Genomic DNA, 15,698 nt, shown 5'->3' with positions numbered 1-15,698 from the left:
GTTAACATGCAAATTAACTGCTGAAGACCACACCTCACAGAGGACAGCACTACAGAGAAAATATCGACGCAAACCGATTTCAGAAATGGCACATACGTGTTATTGACGTGAATTTGAGAAGACTGGAAGGCATTTTATCGATGGAGACGATGGAAGAACTTGTTGCTAGTCTTTCAGAACTCCGAGTTCTCCACGCACTCCATGGCAATAAGAGAGCACAACGAAGACGCCTTCTCAGACCCTCGTATGCCATCAGGTAACTTTTGGATTTCGCTTTTAGAATAACATTACTCGTACAATGGTAATATGGTGGTTAGCCAAATATACCTTGTATTAGAGATCCCCGTAGGTTATATTCCTTAAACTAGCTTGCTAGCTGGCGAGCGCTTATGTTATCTACCTAGAATACCAGGACTTAGCGTTAGCTTATACTTATCAAAATGTCTAACCACTGGGTGACCAAAGGCAGGCTAGGGGAACTCGTATTAATGTTAAATAACCTCATAAAGTGACATTTGAATGCCTTAAGACCTTAACAAAACAATCACCATGGCAATGACTACACAATGGAACTTGCATTTAGCTTAGCTTAGTTCTAACAATAAGGGCCAATATATGGTTATGGTGTTGCATGACAAGTTATTGGCTATCCAATCAGAATATGCAAAATGTGTGTCATTCAACAGTTTGTGATGGTGCCCTTACCTGTGTTGCAGCTGGCTAGGGCACACTCTCATACTCTTGTGTCATGGCGCTCCCCACTGTCCTATCTGAGGCAAAGGCTACTATTTGACTGTAGTTCCAAATTTGTGTCCTGTTTTTCATTACTGCAGGTACATGGATGACCTCCGCAAAGCAGGACGACTGACATTATCCACCTCTGCTGCTCACCAGGCTGCTGCGCTGCTTTTTGAAAATGGCGTTGGCACAGATTTGGACGTAGAAGCTGGGCAGTGCTCTGTGCCGTCACTGTCAACCAACACAGCGTACAAAGTAAACTTGTTACACTTCACGTGTGAGCAGTGAAGTGTGGAGAGGGTGGCGGGACTTCCGCTTCTTGGGGGTCCACTTACAGGACAGCCCATCCTGGAGTGTGAACACCTCTGAGCTGCTGAAAAAGACTGTACTTCCCGAGAACACTCAGGAGGAATAACATCACACAAAGACTGCTGGTGTCCTTCTACCGAGCCTCCATTGAAAGCATCCTCACATACTGCATATTCATTTGGTATACCAGCTGTACAGTGGCTCAGAGGGTCATACACAGCATTGTTGGCTGCCCTCTCCCCGCACTGGAAGACCTACACAGATCCTGTGCCCAGAACATCATAAAAGACACTTCACACTCCTGGGCACTCCCTGTTTAAAATGTTGCCTTCAGGCAGACAATACAGATCAATCAAGGCAAGGACAAACAGACTAAAACAGTGTCTATCCAACTGCAATAACCACATACCAACATAATGTGCACAATGTTATGTATCATGTAATGACTGTGTGTGGTTCTTTACGGTACAGTCTTAGGTATATTTATTTGAGTAATTTTAGCACTTTAGTAATTTTATCCTGATTTTTAAGTCAATGAATGATCCACTGACCGGAAGCACTTTAATTTCTTTGTACCTGTGACAATGACAATAAAGATCTATTCTATTCATTTGTATAGTATGCAATTGTGTTTGGGGGCACAGCCTGGCCCAAGGAAAATGCTGTAGACTGTAGTTACATGGAGATTTTTATTAATGGACCCAGTAGTGTTTGTTATGGGACAGTTTATACATGAGATGATCAATAAAACTACCATACCTGAGAAATCCCCAGAACAATATAATGATCAATTCTCGCAACTGGCTGAGCCTAAAACATCAGAACAATGGCCATTTGGTCTCATAGACAGAAGTCCTTGTATTCCACACGTACACTGGTACAACATGATACTAGTGTGTCCATTTCTCTCAGGCAGACAGTCTGAGAGATCAACCAGCCCAACACATATTTCCTACATTATCCTACACTAACTGCAGCTGAGGTGAGGCAGCGCAGATCAACCCTCGCAAGGCTCCTGGCCCAGACGGTATATCAGGTAGGGCCCTTGGGTTGTGCTGACCAGCTAGCAGGGGTCTTCAGTGACGTCTTCCACCTCTCCCTCAGCCTGTCTGTACCCCCCATCGCTTCAAGATGACCACCATTATCCCTGTGCCCAAGAACACCAAGGTCACATGTATGAACCACTATTGCCCGATAGCACTGACCTCTGTCATCATGAAGTGCTTCGAGCGGCTAGTCAAATCATTCCTCTGCCCCTCGCTGCCCCCCACCCTGGACCCAATGCAGTTTGCATACCGGTCCAACAGGTCTACAGACGATGCCATCGCTCTGACAATGCACACCGCTCTCTCCCACCTGGACAAAGGGAATACGTATGTGAGGATGCTGTTCATTGACTACAGCTAAGCATTCAACACCATTATCCCCTCCAGACTTGTCTCCAAGTTTGTGGACCTGGGACTAAGCTCCTCCCTCTGCAAGTGGATCTTCAACTTCTTGACGGGGAAGCAGGTGGTGAGAATCGGTGACCGCACCTCATCCACACTGATCACCAACACAGGCACCCCCCAGGGCTGTGTGCTTAACCTTGTTCACTCACGATTGTGCGGCAACCTCCTTGTTAAGTTTGCTGACGACACAACCATCGTGGGCCTCATCTCTGACAGTGTCAGCCTACAGAGAGGAGGTTGATGACCTGAAATCATGGTGTCAGGACAATAACCTCTCTCTCAACATCAGCAAGACCAAGGAGATGATTGTGGACTATAGGAGGCGGCAGGAAGAAGAGCATGCACCCCTACACATCAACGGATCCGAAGTGGAAGGTCAGCTGCTTCAAGTTCCTCGGGGTGAACATCAGTGATATGAAGATTTTCTATACATATGTGAGGTTGTCTCTTGCTGTGGTCAAGAGGTCACGCAGTGGGCCTTTGACAATACCCATATAGATCAGGGAATGTGCTCTGTTTAACCTTTGAGAAAAGTACAAACAATGAGTTATGACACATCACCAGTGTGCTATTTCTCCTGTGCATTAAGTTGTGAAATGTGTACTGTTTAAGGGCATGTTTTGGTGGTTACTATATCTGTATGGGCCAGCTCATGTATATAATGGACCTCTGAGAGACTTGTTTCTCTCACATGCTATCCCTCTGTCATGGACTGATGGCATGATCTGACGTTGTTACTAATAAAACCGAGTCAACCCTTTTCTAATAGTCGTGCCTCCTTCCGGCTTGCTTGGAGACAGAGATCTCATCCTTACAATCAGCAATGATCTCACCTGGTCTGCTCACACTTACAAAGGTGGTCAAAGCGGCCTGTAAACGCCTCTTCTTCCTGTGGAGACTGAAGAAGTTCAGCATGGACTCAGTTATCCTCACTAACTTCTACAGATACACTATAGAGAGCATACTGACTGGTTGCATCTCAGTGTGGTATGGGAGCTGCACAGACAGGGACCGCAAGGCCTTAAGTAGTGTGGTCTGTTCTGCTGAGTTCATCGGCAACACAATTCATGATGAATTCTCTTAGCCTTCATATATTGCATCATCAAGAAATATAGCTATTCAATTGAATTGTACTCAAAACAGAAAATGTCATTGATAATCATCCAGCTTGTTGTAGTGCTGATACTTCTGGCTTGTACATTTTGCCATTGAACCACAACTTCCACCAGTTATTCTTGGACAAAATACATATGAGATATATTAATTATACAGGGATGATACCACACTGGTCCCATGGGAAAATACAAATAATCATTAAGATATATTGTCTTCTTTCTCTGGTGTCTCCTCCGCACGGACAGACCCCCACACTAGCATCATGTTGTACCAGTGTCGGTGTGGAATACAATGACTTGTGCTTATGAGACCAAATGGCCATTGTTCTGATATTTTAGGCTCAGCCAGTTACAAGAATTGATGATTATATTGTTCTCTGGATTTCTCAAGTATGGTAGTTTTATTGATCATCTCATGTATAAATTGTCCCCTAACAAACACTACTGGGTCCATTAACAAAAATCTCCATGTAACTACAGTATACAGCATTCTCCTTGGGCCAGGCTGTGCCCCCAACACAATCACATACTATACAAATGAATATAATAGATCTTTATTGTCATCGTCACTGGTACAACGAAATTTAACTTCTTCCGGTCAGTGCATCATTCATTGACTCAATATCAATAAAAAGGATAAAATTACTAAAGTGCTAACATTACTCAAATAAATAAGAATTAATATACCTAAGACAGTGCCGTGAACAACCACACACAGTCATTACATAATACATAACATTGTGCACATTATGTTTTGGCAACATTAACAGTGGTTATTGCAGTTGGATAGAAACTGTGTTTTAGTCTGTTTGTCCTTGCCTGGATTGATCTGTATCGTCTGCCTGTAGGCAACATTTCAAACAGGGAGTCCCCAGGAGTGTGAAGTGTCTTTTATGATGTTCTGGGCTTTTTTGAGGCAACGGGATCTGTGTAGGTCTTCCAGTGCGGGGAGAGGGCAGCCAACAATCTTTTGAGCGGTGTTGATGACCCTCTGGAGCGTTTTCCTCTGAGCCACTGTACAGCTAGTATACCAAATGCATATGCAATATGTGGGGATGCTTTCAATGGAGGCTCGGTAGAAGGAACCCAGCAGTCTTTGTGTGATGTTATTCCTGCTGAGTGTTCTCAGGAAGTACAGTCTCTGCTGGGACTTTTTCAGCAGCTCAGAGGGGTTCACACTCCAGGATGGGCTGTCCTGTAAGTGGACCCCCAGGAAGCGGAAGTCCCGCCACCCTCTCCACACTTCACTCCTCACACGTGAAGTGTAACAAGTTTACTTTGTACGCTGTGTTGGTTGACTTTGACGGCACAGAGCACTGCCCAGCTTCCATGTCCAATTCTGTGCCCACGCCATTTTCAAAAAGCAGCGCAGCAGCCTGGTGAGCAGCAGAGGTGGATAATGTCAGTCGTCCTGCTTCGCCGAGGTCATCCATGTACCTGCAGTAATGAAAAACAGGACACAAATTTGGAACTACAGTCAAATAGTAGCCTTTGCCTCAGATAGGACAGTGGGGAGCGACAGGACACAAGTGTGAGAGAGTGTGCCCTAGCCAGCTGCAACACAGGTAAGGGCACCATCACAAACTGTTTAATGACACACATTTTGCATATTCTGAATGGATAGCCAATAACTTGTCATGCAACACCATAACCATATATTGGCCCTTATTGTTAGAACTAAGCTAAGGTAAATGCAAGTTCCATTGTGTAGTCATTGCCATGGTGGTTGTTTTGTTAAGGTCTCAAGGCATAAAAATGTCACTTTATGAGGTTATTTAACATTAATACGAGTTCCCCTAGCCTGCCTTTGGTCACCCAGTGGCTAGACATTTTGATTAGTATAAACCAAGCCCTGGTACTGTATTCTAGGTAGATAACATTAGCGCTCGCCAGGTAGCAAGCTAGTTTAAGGAATATAACCTATGGGGATCAGGTATATTTGGCTAACCATATTACCATTGTATGAGTAATGTTATTCTAAAAGCGAAATCCAAAAGTTACCTGATGGCATACGAGGGTCTGAGAAGGCGTCTTTGCTGTGCAGACATCGAGTGCGTGGTGCTCGAGTTCTGAAAGACTAGCAACACGTTCTTCCAATGTCTCCATCGATAAAATGCCTTCGAGTCTTCTTAAATTCACCAGTAATGAATCAATAGGCAATCAATTGTGCGTGGCGTACGTTGCCTTGTTGGAATTTGTTCAATAACACGTGTGTGCCATTTCTGAAATAAATTCGTGTCGATAAGTTCACTGTAGTGCTGTCTTCTGTGAGGTGTGGTCTTCGGCAGCTAGTTTGCATGTTAACTAGATATCTTCTAAAGCCGATTTGCATGTTAACTAGATATCTTCTAAAGCTAATTTGCATGTTAACTAGATATCTTCTAAAGCTAATTTGCATGTTAACTAGATATCTTGTTGGCAATAGTTACTAGTACTTATTGGTTTCGGGATATCTCTTGTTGGAATAGTTACTAGTAACTAAAGAATAGTTACTAGTATCTATTCCCGTTTTACTAGTAACTATTCTTTAGTTACTAGTAACTAATCCAATAGTTACTAGTATCTATTCCCGTTTTACTAGTAACTTTCATTAGATACTAGTAACTATTCTTTAGTTACTAGTAACTAATCCAATAGTTACTAGTACCTATTCCCGTTTTACTAGTAACTTTCATTAGATACTAGTAACTATTCTTTAGTTACTAGTAACTATTACAATTCTTACTAGTAACATTATTATTCTTACTAGTAACAAATGCGTTTTTACTCGTCATTGCTTATGACGAGTAAAAATGACTACTTGATAGTACAATTTAAAATGTTACTAGTAAAACGGGAATAGATACTAGTAACTATTGGATTAGTTACTAGTAACTAAATAATAGTTACTAGTATCTAATGAAAGTTACTAGTAAAATGGGAATAGATACTAGTAACTATTGGATTAGTTACTAGTAACTAAAGAATAGTTACTAGTATCTAATGAATAGTTACTAGTAAAACTGGAATAGATACTAGTAACTATTTGAATAGATACTAGTTGGACACAAATAGTAGATATCTGTAAAGCAGAGCCCCATAGGATACCATTGTAAAATTGTCCAATTTGTTACTAGTAAAACGGGAATAGATACTAGTAACTATTGGATTAGTTACTAGTAACTAAAGAATAGGTACTAGTATCTAATGAAAACTTACTAGTAAAACGGGAATAGATACTAGTAACTATTGGATTAGTTACTAGTAACTAAAGAATAGTTACTAGTATCTAATGAAAGTTACTAGTAAAACGGGAATAGATACTAGTAACTATTGGATTAGTTACTGGTAACTAAAGAATAAGTACTAGTAACTTTAAAATAGTGACTAGTACGTTTATAGAAATAAATGTTAAAACGGCCTGCCATATGCAGAAGATTGAGAGACTTTGTCCTACACACACCAGTCCACTCTGCAGTGTGGTAGGGTGTGCATACCGGTCCTAGGTATCAAAGATTTGTGTGTTAGCTACATTGTTATTTAGACCATTGATATTAATGTATTTTCTTTTCTTTGGTTACCCGGGTAACATTTAAAAGGGGAATTATTTATAAGGTAATATTTGAAAGGGGATTGTTTGAAAAAGTAACATTTCAAAGATATCGGAAAGAGTAATATTATTGAATAAATAAGTTTAGTTAATATATAAATAAAATTTGAAATTAATAGATTAGCCGTTAGTACATAATATTAATAATAATAAGCAAGTTAGATAAATAAATAGTAACTAATAATATTAATAAATAGTAAATGGATAATGACAAATAGGTAATAGTTAATGCATAAAACTAAAGTTAATAAGTAACTGAATCAATAATTGGGACAAGAGTATTTTCTATTTTATTTTATTTCCATATTTAATGTAATAAAAGGGATTGTGATTCCCAAAAGGAAAGTATTTGTGTGTTGTGATTCCGGGTATTGTGTATGCTAGACTCCATAGCCGAATTTGGTCTTCTGTCGATCTAGTCCTAAATACATCACAATACTTGTAACTTATTATCAATAAAGGTTACATATAGTTACCAGTTTTTTTAATCTAAAAAGTATAAAAAAATTATTTACCTTTGCTAACAACGAACATGTTTTCTTTTGGGTCGTTGCAGGTCTTGTAGAGGTCACTTCCCGCCTGGGTAGTCAACACCTCACAAATGGCCTCCAGCGCCCACCTCTGGTCCTGGCTGCAGGAGGGCTTTAACCTGCTCTGCGATCTCCTACTACCCACAACCCCATGCCTGGGGCCCGGCGTCATCCCACGGGACCAGTCCAGGGAGGGACAGTCACTGCTGTCACTGCTGCTGTCACTGCTGTCCGAGGACGCATCGCTGCAGGAGTCGTGCGTGAGGTCTTCGCCCAGCAGGTTCCCCATCAGGCTCTTGAAGGCCGTCTGGAAGAAATTGTAAAGCAGAGGGGTGAAGAGCTCCTGGTCCAGGCGCTCCTTGTCCTCCAGGCTCTGGAAGTTGGGCTCGGAGCGGCAATGGGGTGTCGAGGGGAGTCATCCCATCCGGGTGTCCAGGAGAAGCTGATAAATGCGTCCAATCAACTGCTCGGAGAAGTGGTGGATCCTTACCTGGAACATCCTGGTGCACATGGTGTGGGATGCCAGCAGGCGGCCCAGGTCGTACTCCGCCTGGTCGAACGATTTGACGGAGGAGCCTCCGTCGCATTTGTCGTCCTGATTGTCGGGGGAGGATCTGGAGGCCGAGTGGGCCATCCGCACGATGGCGTCCAGCATGTTTTCAGCGGTGAGGCTGAGGTCTTGGCAGCTGGCAGCACTGCTAGCCTCGCTCCAGGCGCTAGTGCTCCTGGAGGAGGGAGGGGCGGTCTCCTCCTTCTGAGGATCCTCCTCCTCCTGCTCTTCCTTGCTAGCAGAGCTGCACTCCACTGGTCGCTCCTGCTGCGTGTCAAGAGGGAGGCATTCCTGATTCCTGCTGCTCCTCCCACTGCTGATGCTGGCCCCCGGGCTCCTCCTCAGGGCATCCAGCTCCATGGCAACGTCTCCTAGCAGGCTCTGGCTAACACACTTCACCACCATGGTGAAGGTCTTACTTCCAGGCTGCAGGAAGTCTGCAACCTCCACTTGCCCAGTCAGCTGCAGGGCTGCGTGGAAGTTCTTCAGGACGTTGTGGATTACGTTGCAGGCTGTGGCCACGCTCTGGAGCAGGGAGGCCTCGTAGGCCTCTTGGGGCTGGTCCAGGGAAGAGCCTCCTTCTGTGTGCTCCATCTCCTGGAGGAAGCCCCCCACCATCCTCACCAGGTCCAGCTTCTCCTCCGTGGGGACCACGCCCGGGCTCTGGAACAGGGCGTGGCAGGCCAGGATTCCAGAGAGGCTCCTTCAGGGAGCAGAGGGTCGGTGATGTCACGCGGCTGGGCGGAGCCATCGCCTCCTCCATCTCTTCCGCCTCCGCCACGCTACCAATGAGGAAGGAGGCCATCTCCATCCTCTCCCTCGTGTCGGCAGACAACGGGGGCCGCGGGAACACCAGCTCGTTGATGGCGTCGGTGTGGCTGTTGGCGAGGACCTGAATCTTCTCCTTGGCGTCCTGCCAGGCGTTGCATATCAGGTCCTGGGAGATGCTGGTCACACGGCAGTCCGACAGCAAGCAGCAGGGGCGGTGGAGTGCAAACTTCTCCAGCACCTCTCCCATGACACTCGTAGAGCTCCTCCGCACAGGCTGACAGCTTGTCTTCTGCATCGTGCTCTTGTTTATCCCTCACCGCCTGCACCTTCAGCAGGATCTCTGCCACAGTGAGGGATGCCGTGGCGAGGACGTCCTCCTTCGTGGGCCTATCAGAGTCCAACATCGGAGGCCTGCCACCCAGCATCCTGCTCTGGGACCTGGATCCCTGCCCTCCTAGCAGCAGAGGGTGGAACCTCTCTGAGATTATTCTCAGAACGCCCTGGGGGACGTAGGGCTGGGCGGAGCCCAGAGAAGAGGCCTGGTCCTGGGGGGAATCAGCAGGGTTGAAACATACCATCCCAGTCAGAGAGCCAGTGACAGGCCTGGCTGTGGACAGCAGCCCTGCGGAAGAGGACCTGTCACTCTGGGAGTCACAGCTGCTGTAGGAGATGGTGGCGGACAGCGGGCGGCCATCTTGGTCTTTGCGGATATGGAGGACCTGGTAAAGGGCCATGGCGGGCAGGACCACCTCGTTGGTCACCTTGAGAACCCACTCCATGACCTCCTCCGAGCGCTCCTGCAGCTCAGCTACGCTCTTGTTCTGAGAGGGAGGGAGGGAGGGAGAAAAATATGTGATGTGGCAATACAGATACATGTGGTGATTGTGGAGTAAAAGGAATTCACGTAAACATTTTATATACCTTTCTCAACAGGACCCTGTTGATGATTTTCCAATGACTGTAACGAGAACAAGAACTGACGTTTGAAATCACTTCACAGTACAATGACAACTGACGACGCATTGTAACATGATGCTGAACAGTCTAAAGGGGAGCGTTTGGAGGAACACTCACGGGTGTGACATCATGGCCTCCAACACAGAAAGCTCGTCCCCTGTCTCCTCCAATGACAGAAGACTGGGTGTGGTCTCCCAGGTCACGGGGTCATTCAAGGTTGGAGGTGTAGAAGAACTTGGAGACTGCGCCTCAGGTCGGCATGGGGGCAGAGGTGGAGACGGAGGTGGAGACGGAGGTGGAGACGGAGGTGGAGACGGAGGTGGAGACGGAGGTGGAGACGGAGGTGGAGACGGAGACGGAGGTGGAGACGGAGGTGGAGAGGAGTACGCACTCTCCCTTCCATCTGGTGTGGCTCTGCAGCCCAGGGGCCCGGGTGTTTCAGAGGCCGAGACATAGGAGAGGTGGAGGAAGATAGAGAGGAGAAGAGGAGCCCGGCTGGAGTCTGTAGTACCCAGGCAGGTGGATTAGGGCCTTCTACTCACCACCCTGCCTAGTCCTGCCAGCTCGTCATCCAGGGCTGAAGGATAAGCTGCTCCAGTGTCCTCCAGGACTCTGCCAGAGGCCCCTTGTTGCCCCCTGTGTCCTTCTCTGCTCCTGCAGCCTTCCTGGCAGCCTTGCTCTTGTGGCTGGGCTCCGGGCATCGAGGAGGCTTTGGCACCAAGTTCTGACATGATTATATTGTTATTATTGCACTTCGACATTAGCATATTGTATTTGAGATTATGCTGATATTAAATAGTAAAATACAGACCAATGTGTTGAGTCTCTACAGGTATGTGTTCCTACCTGGAGGGGGTTCTGATCTTCTGAGAACAGCAGCTTCCTGTCTGAGAACAGCAGCTTCCTGTCTGAGAACAGCAGCTTCCTGTCTGAGAACAGCAGCTTCCTGTCTGAGAACAGCAGCTTCCTGTCTGAGAACAGCAGGGCAGGAAGCTTCAGTCCCAGCTCTGGCCAGCAGGGCGCGAGGGGCAACTGGAGGGTAGCGAGACGAGCAGGCTAGACACGCAAACACACACATAAACACACACAAACACACGCCACGTAAATACACAGACGTATGAAAACATACATACAGTACACACGCACACACAAACATAGGGAGGCGTGAGAAGGGTTAGGGTTAGCGGGAAAATACAGCGAGTGTCTTGAACAGAGATAATTTTATTTTTCGAAAAAGAAATATGACTTTTACATATCAAATATGACTGAAAAAGGTCTACAGTATTAATCACGTTAGGTAGGCTATGTGTGAAACACAACTGTCAAACGCAAAAGTACCTTACTGATACAATAACTAAGTATTTTTGTCGATGTTTATCGACAGTGTAAATTGTTTTATTTACTTTAGGTTTACCAGACTTACCTTCTGTTTAGGCCGCCGAAGTTTTTTATGTTTCGGGATGTCATCCATGTTCTTTAAAGATGACAATCTAGGAAATACTCAAATAAATATACATTTCTACAATAAATATACATTTCCACTACACTTTCCAAGAGGAAAAAGTAGATGCGGTCTGCTCCTTGCTTGCATCAATGACTGATTTGATTTAATAACGTTCTTATAATTTTGTAAAGCGCGTCACAATCCATGTCTGCCCGATGACGTCATAATGTATACACCATGGAGAGACCATGTGCTGTCTCTCCCGAAACAATGCCTTTTAGACATAAAGGTGACATTTCTATTTGATCAATAAACCCAGTTGTCTTGCCATCTATGTTTCATGCCGCAATGGCGCCACCTAGAGTGTATGAATAAATGAACCTCTGAGAGTATGTCCAGGGCCCAATAGACAGAAATTAACAACCATTCCTAGTCATTTTAAGTACTGGTTAAGTTATTATCAGAATTAGGCCTACTGTGTATATAGACAGACTTCAGCCCCCACACATAACAGATATGCCAAAGCAGTGCTATACGTACAATACCATAGTCATACTCAAATACTGATTAAAAATACTGCTTGAAACCAACAACAAGCAACTGAATAGAGTTGTAACAGTAATACTGATTGACATTCAATAGTTTGAGACGTGCTCGACAGATTGGTTGGTTATACAGGAAATGTGCAAGGATATTTACTTTGCGTTTTACCTGGTCTTACTACTGCATCTGAGGATTATCTGGAACTATAAAGTCCACTCGATATGATTAACGATACTGAACACTGCATTCACCTGAAACACATTTTTTTAAATGACAGAACTAAGTATTTTCGTCGATGTTTCTCAACAGTTTAAATTGTTTCATTTACTTCAGGTTTACCAGACTTACCTTCTGTTAAGGCCGCCAACGTTTTTAATGCTTTGGGATTTCATCCATGTTTCTTTAAAGATCACAAACGAGGAAGGAAATAGGAAATACTCAAATAAAATGTACAATTCCAGTACACTTACCAACGAGGAAAAAGTAGAATCAAAAGATTTTCGCTAATTGTCTACAGAGCATCAATGACTGATTTGATTGTGTAACGAGTTCTTATAATTTGGTAAAGCACGTCACAATCCCTGTCTGCCCCATGACGTCATGATATGCCTATACACCATGGAGACCATACGTTGTCTCTCCCGAAACAATGCGTTTTAGACAAAAAGGTGACATTTCTATTTGATCAATAAATTAAGTTTTCTTACCATCTATGTTTCATGAGGCACATAGATGTGCCATAGACCTAGAGGCTGTATGAATAATGCTCTTAAAACTAGCAGCGTTATTGTACTTGAAGCACTTCAAAGAATATCAAAAGCATGTTTTGTGTATTATTGCTAATTCTAAGTATTTTGTGCAGAAACTTTCATCTCAAGTAGTGGGGTTGGAAAAAACACGTTTCTAAACAGGGGGTGTAGACCATAAATGTATAACATATGTTATTCATTTGAAAGAATATTGTGTGTGGTACTATAACCATGTCATCAATACAAAGTGGATAAACCAGCTACATTTTCCCAATATAGGGAGCTTCGCAGTCGAAGGTAATCAGCCAGACAACCTCCTTAGCCCTCCAATCACTGTCCTGTAAAACCTATAGCGACAAAGCAGCACCACAACTAGGAGCGCGTCACGGACCACGGTGGTGTTTGTAGTCCTTCTTGTAATGATAACCTTCTACAGGCTGTCAGTCTGTCTGGTCACAGAGCAGGGCTGTGCTTCTCTGGCCTCAAACATGAAGTTAAACTCCTCCCTGAGAAAACTGGTAACAGCTGAGTAACAATGACATGCAGGACATTGGCATGAAGCTGCTCTCTGCTGACACCACCCTAATTGGGATCATCTCTGGCGGGGATGAGTCTGATTACAGGTTATCTGCACACCTTTCACATCACATTCGCTGAGCCCCTCTGTCCAGGGTTTGGGGTTAACCTTGATTTCTCAGTGTCCCTGTGCCAGGTAGAATAGCCTCCTTAAATCCATCACAGACCCTCTACTGGACCCCCTGCAGTTTGCCTACAGAGCCAACAGGTCTGTGGACGACGCAGTTAACATGGCCCTCCACTTCACCCTACAGCACCTGGACTCCCCAGCATCCTACGCCAGGATCCTGTTTGTGGACTTCAGCTCTGCCTTCAATACCATCATCCCAGCCCTGCTTCAGGACAAGCTCTCCCAGCTGAACGTGACTGATTCCACCTGCAGGTGGATCACAGACTTCCTGTCTGACAGGAAGCAGTGTGTTAAGCTGGGAACACAAGTCTCTGACTCCCGGTCCATCAGCACCGGATTTCCTCAGGGCTGCGTCCTTTCTCCTCTGCTTTTCTCCCTGTACACTGATGAAGAAAGTGTTTTGTCCGTCTCTTCATAAACGGAGTGACTAAGTTCAGTTAAGTTCTGGATTTTAATACGTATTTATCAATCTGCAGATTGGGAGAGAAAACCAGTCTTCTGACCATAAATGACAACACAACACCAAGCTTAGGTCTCAACCAGGTCTCTCCCCACTCCGAAAGCCGGAGGACCATCTTTTATAGGGCACAAGAATGTAAACATAGATTGTGACAGTCAGGCAGGAATGACGTTACAACAGTCTCAGAGAAAAAGATTCACTGCTCCCAACACATGACAACTCTCACACTAGAGAGTTCATAGTTGGAGCTCTCCTTGTAGTCATGACAAGGACCGTTTAGCCAGTACTTTCTCCTGACCCCGAACATCTATTAACCTGACACATAGACACAATATACTGTTATTAATAGCAAGCTTACATGATAAACGTACTAACTAGTATCCAATGACTAGTTTTATTGATTAGTGATTAATGTAAGCACACAGGAAATCCCAATTTCTTCCACAACAGCCACAATCACAGCCACAGCACCCCGGTCCCTTGCGAAAGTTGGTGGTTGTAGGCAGACCTGAAGAAACACATACACACACAACCATGGAGTTTTACTAGTGTTTCCAGGTTCTGTGGTCAAAAGTGAGTGCTAAATGGTTGTCTTTCTCACAAGGCGTTTTTATAACCAACAGTAAACAGACCGGCAGACATGACAGTGTACTATAATGTTTATAATTTGTGTAATAAAGTGCATCAGAGATGTTACTATGAAAACTGAGGATTCAGAGTCTCCATGTTTAGTTGTTTGTCATCTGCTTCTCTTGACATGGAGAGAAACAGCCACTGACCTGGGCACAGCTCTGTCTTGTGGAGTTTGGCTGTCTGGTTACTGATGGGGTTTTCAGCCACACAGCTGTAGGTGTCTCCATCCTGGTCCTTCATCTCCAGATGGAGAGAGATGTTGGAGGAGAGATCAGGACTGCTGGTCTGGTTAAGTCTCTCCTCTCCTTTGTACAAGGTTAGGGTCACATCTCTCCCGTTCTTCACAGAACACTCCACCGTACAAGAGATGTTGTTGGCTGACAGACGGAGGTAGGAGTAACTGATGGCAGGACCGGACACCATGTCAGAAAATTTCCATTTAAATGAGTGCCAGTTAGTGTGCCAGTTATTTCCACATACCTTGGGATACTGACCTTGTTTTTGCCCCCGACCTAGTCTCTGTTCTACCTGTAATATATATATATATATATAAGCAGTACTGGGGAAAGTTGGGGCCGGGAAGAGTGTGGTTGCCGAACACATCCTGGGAGAAGGGAACTGGAAAGACAGAAGCATGTGTGTGAAGAAGCAAGGAGAAGTAGCTTCTATCTCTAAAATATATATATATAGGGTCACATCTCTCCCGTTCTTCACAGAACACTCCACCGTACAAGAAACGTTGTTAGCTGACAAACGGAGGGAGGAGTGACTGATGGCAGGACCAGACACCATGTGTGAAAATATTCATTCAAATGAGTGCCAGCTAGTGTGCCAGTTATTTCCACTAGGAGGTGATATTGTCCAAGCATTAGCCTACAGTTTTGAGTCATATTATAGCGAAATGTCCACAAACAATGCACAGGCAAGATGAGTGCTTCTCTGGCATAATGAAATGCATTGCATGAAATAAGTGCAGGCTAGTGAGCAATAGGAATAGTGTGGAAGTACATTGTGCGTGTTTATGTAATTAACCTAATACTGAGTTGTGTTGGGGCACGTATTTTGCCCCAACAAATTATTTATCATGCCCTCCCCCTCTCACGCCCTCCCCCGCTCACGCCCTCCCCCGCTCACCCCTGCTCACCCCCTTCCC

At 44.9% G+C, this 15,698-nt stretch overlaps 1 protein-coding gene across 1 annotated transcript in view; it reads right to left on the bottom strand.

The window, feature by feature from the left end:
* Positions 1-15,003, bottom strand: part of LOC136965570 (transmembrane and immunoglobulin domain-containing protein 1-like) — a 36,480-nt gene extending 21,477 nt beyond the window's left edge. Inside the window, exon 1 of the mRNA XM_067259755.1 lies at positions 14,692-15,003. Within this exon, the coding sequence (XP_067115856.1) occupies positions 14,692-14,968 (277 nt within the window). The 5' untranslated portion in view covers positions 14,969-15,003. The remainder of the gene's footprint in view (positions 1-14,691) is intronic.
* Between the last annotated feature and the right edge of the window lie 695 nt (positions 15,004-15,698).

This window comes from Osmerus mordax, chromosome 21 (assembly GCF_038355195.1).
Source record: "Osmerus mordax isolate fOsmMor3 chromosome 21, fOsmMor3.pri, whole genome shotgun sequence".
Taxonomy (NCBI): domain Eukaryota; kingdom Metazoa; phylum Chordata; class Actinopteri; order Osmeriformes; family Osmeridae; genus Osmerus; species Osmerus mordax.
The sequence above is the reverse complement of the archived record's forward strand: the minus strand, read 5'-3'. Positions and strand labels throughout refer to the sequence as shown.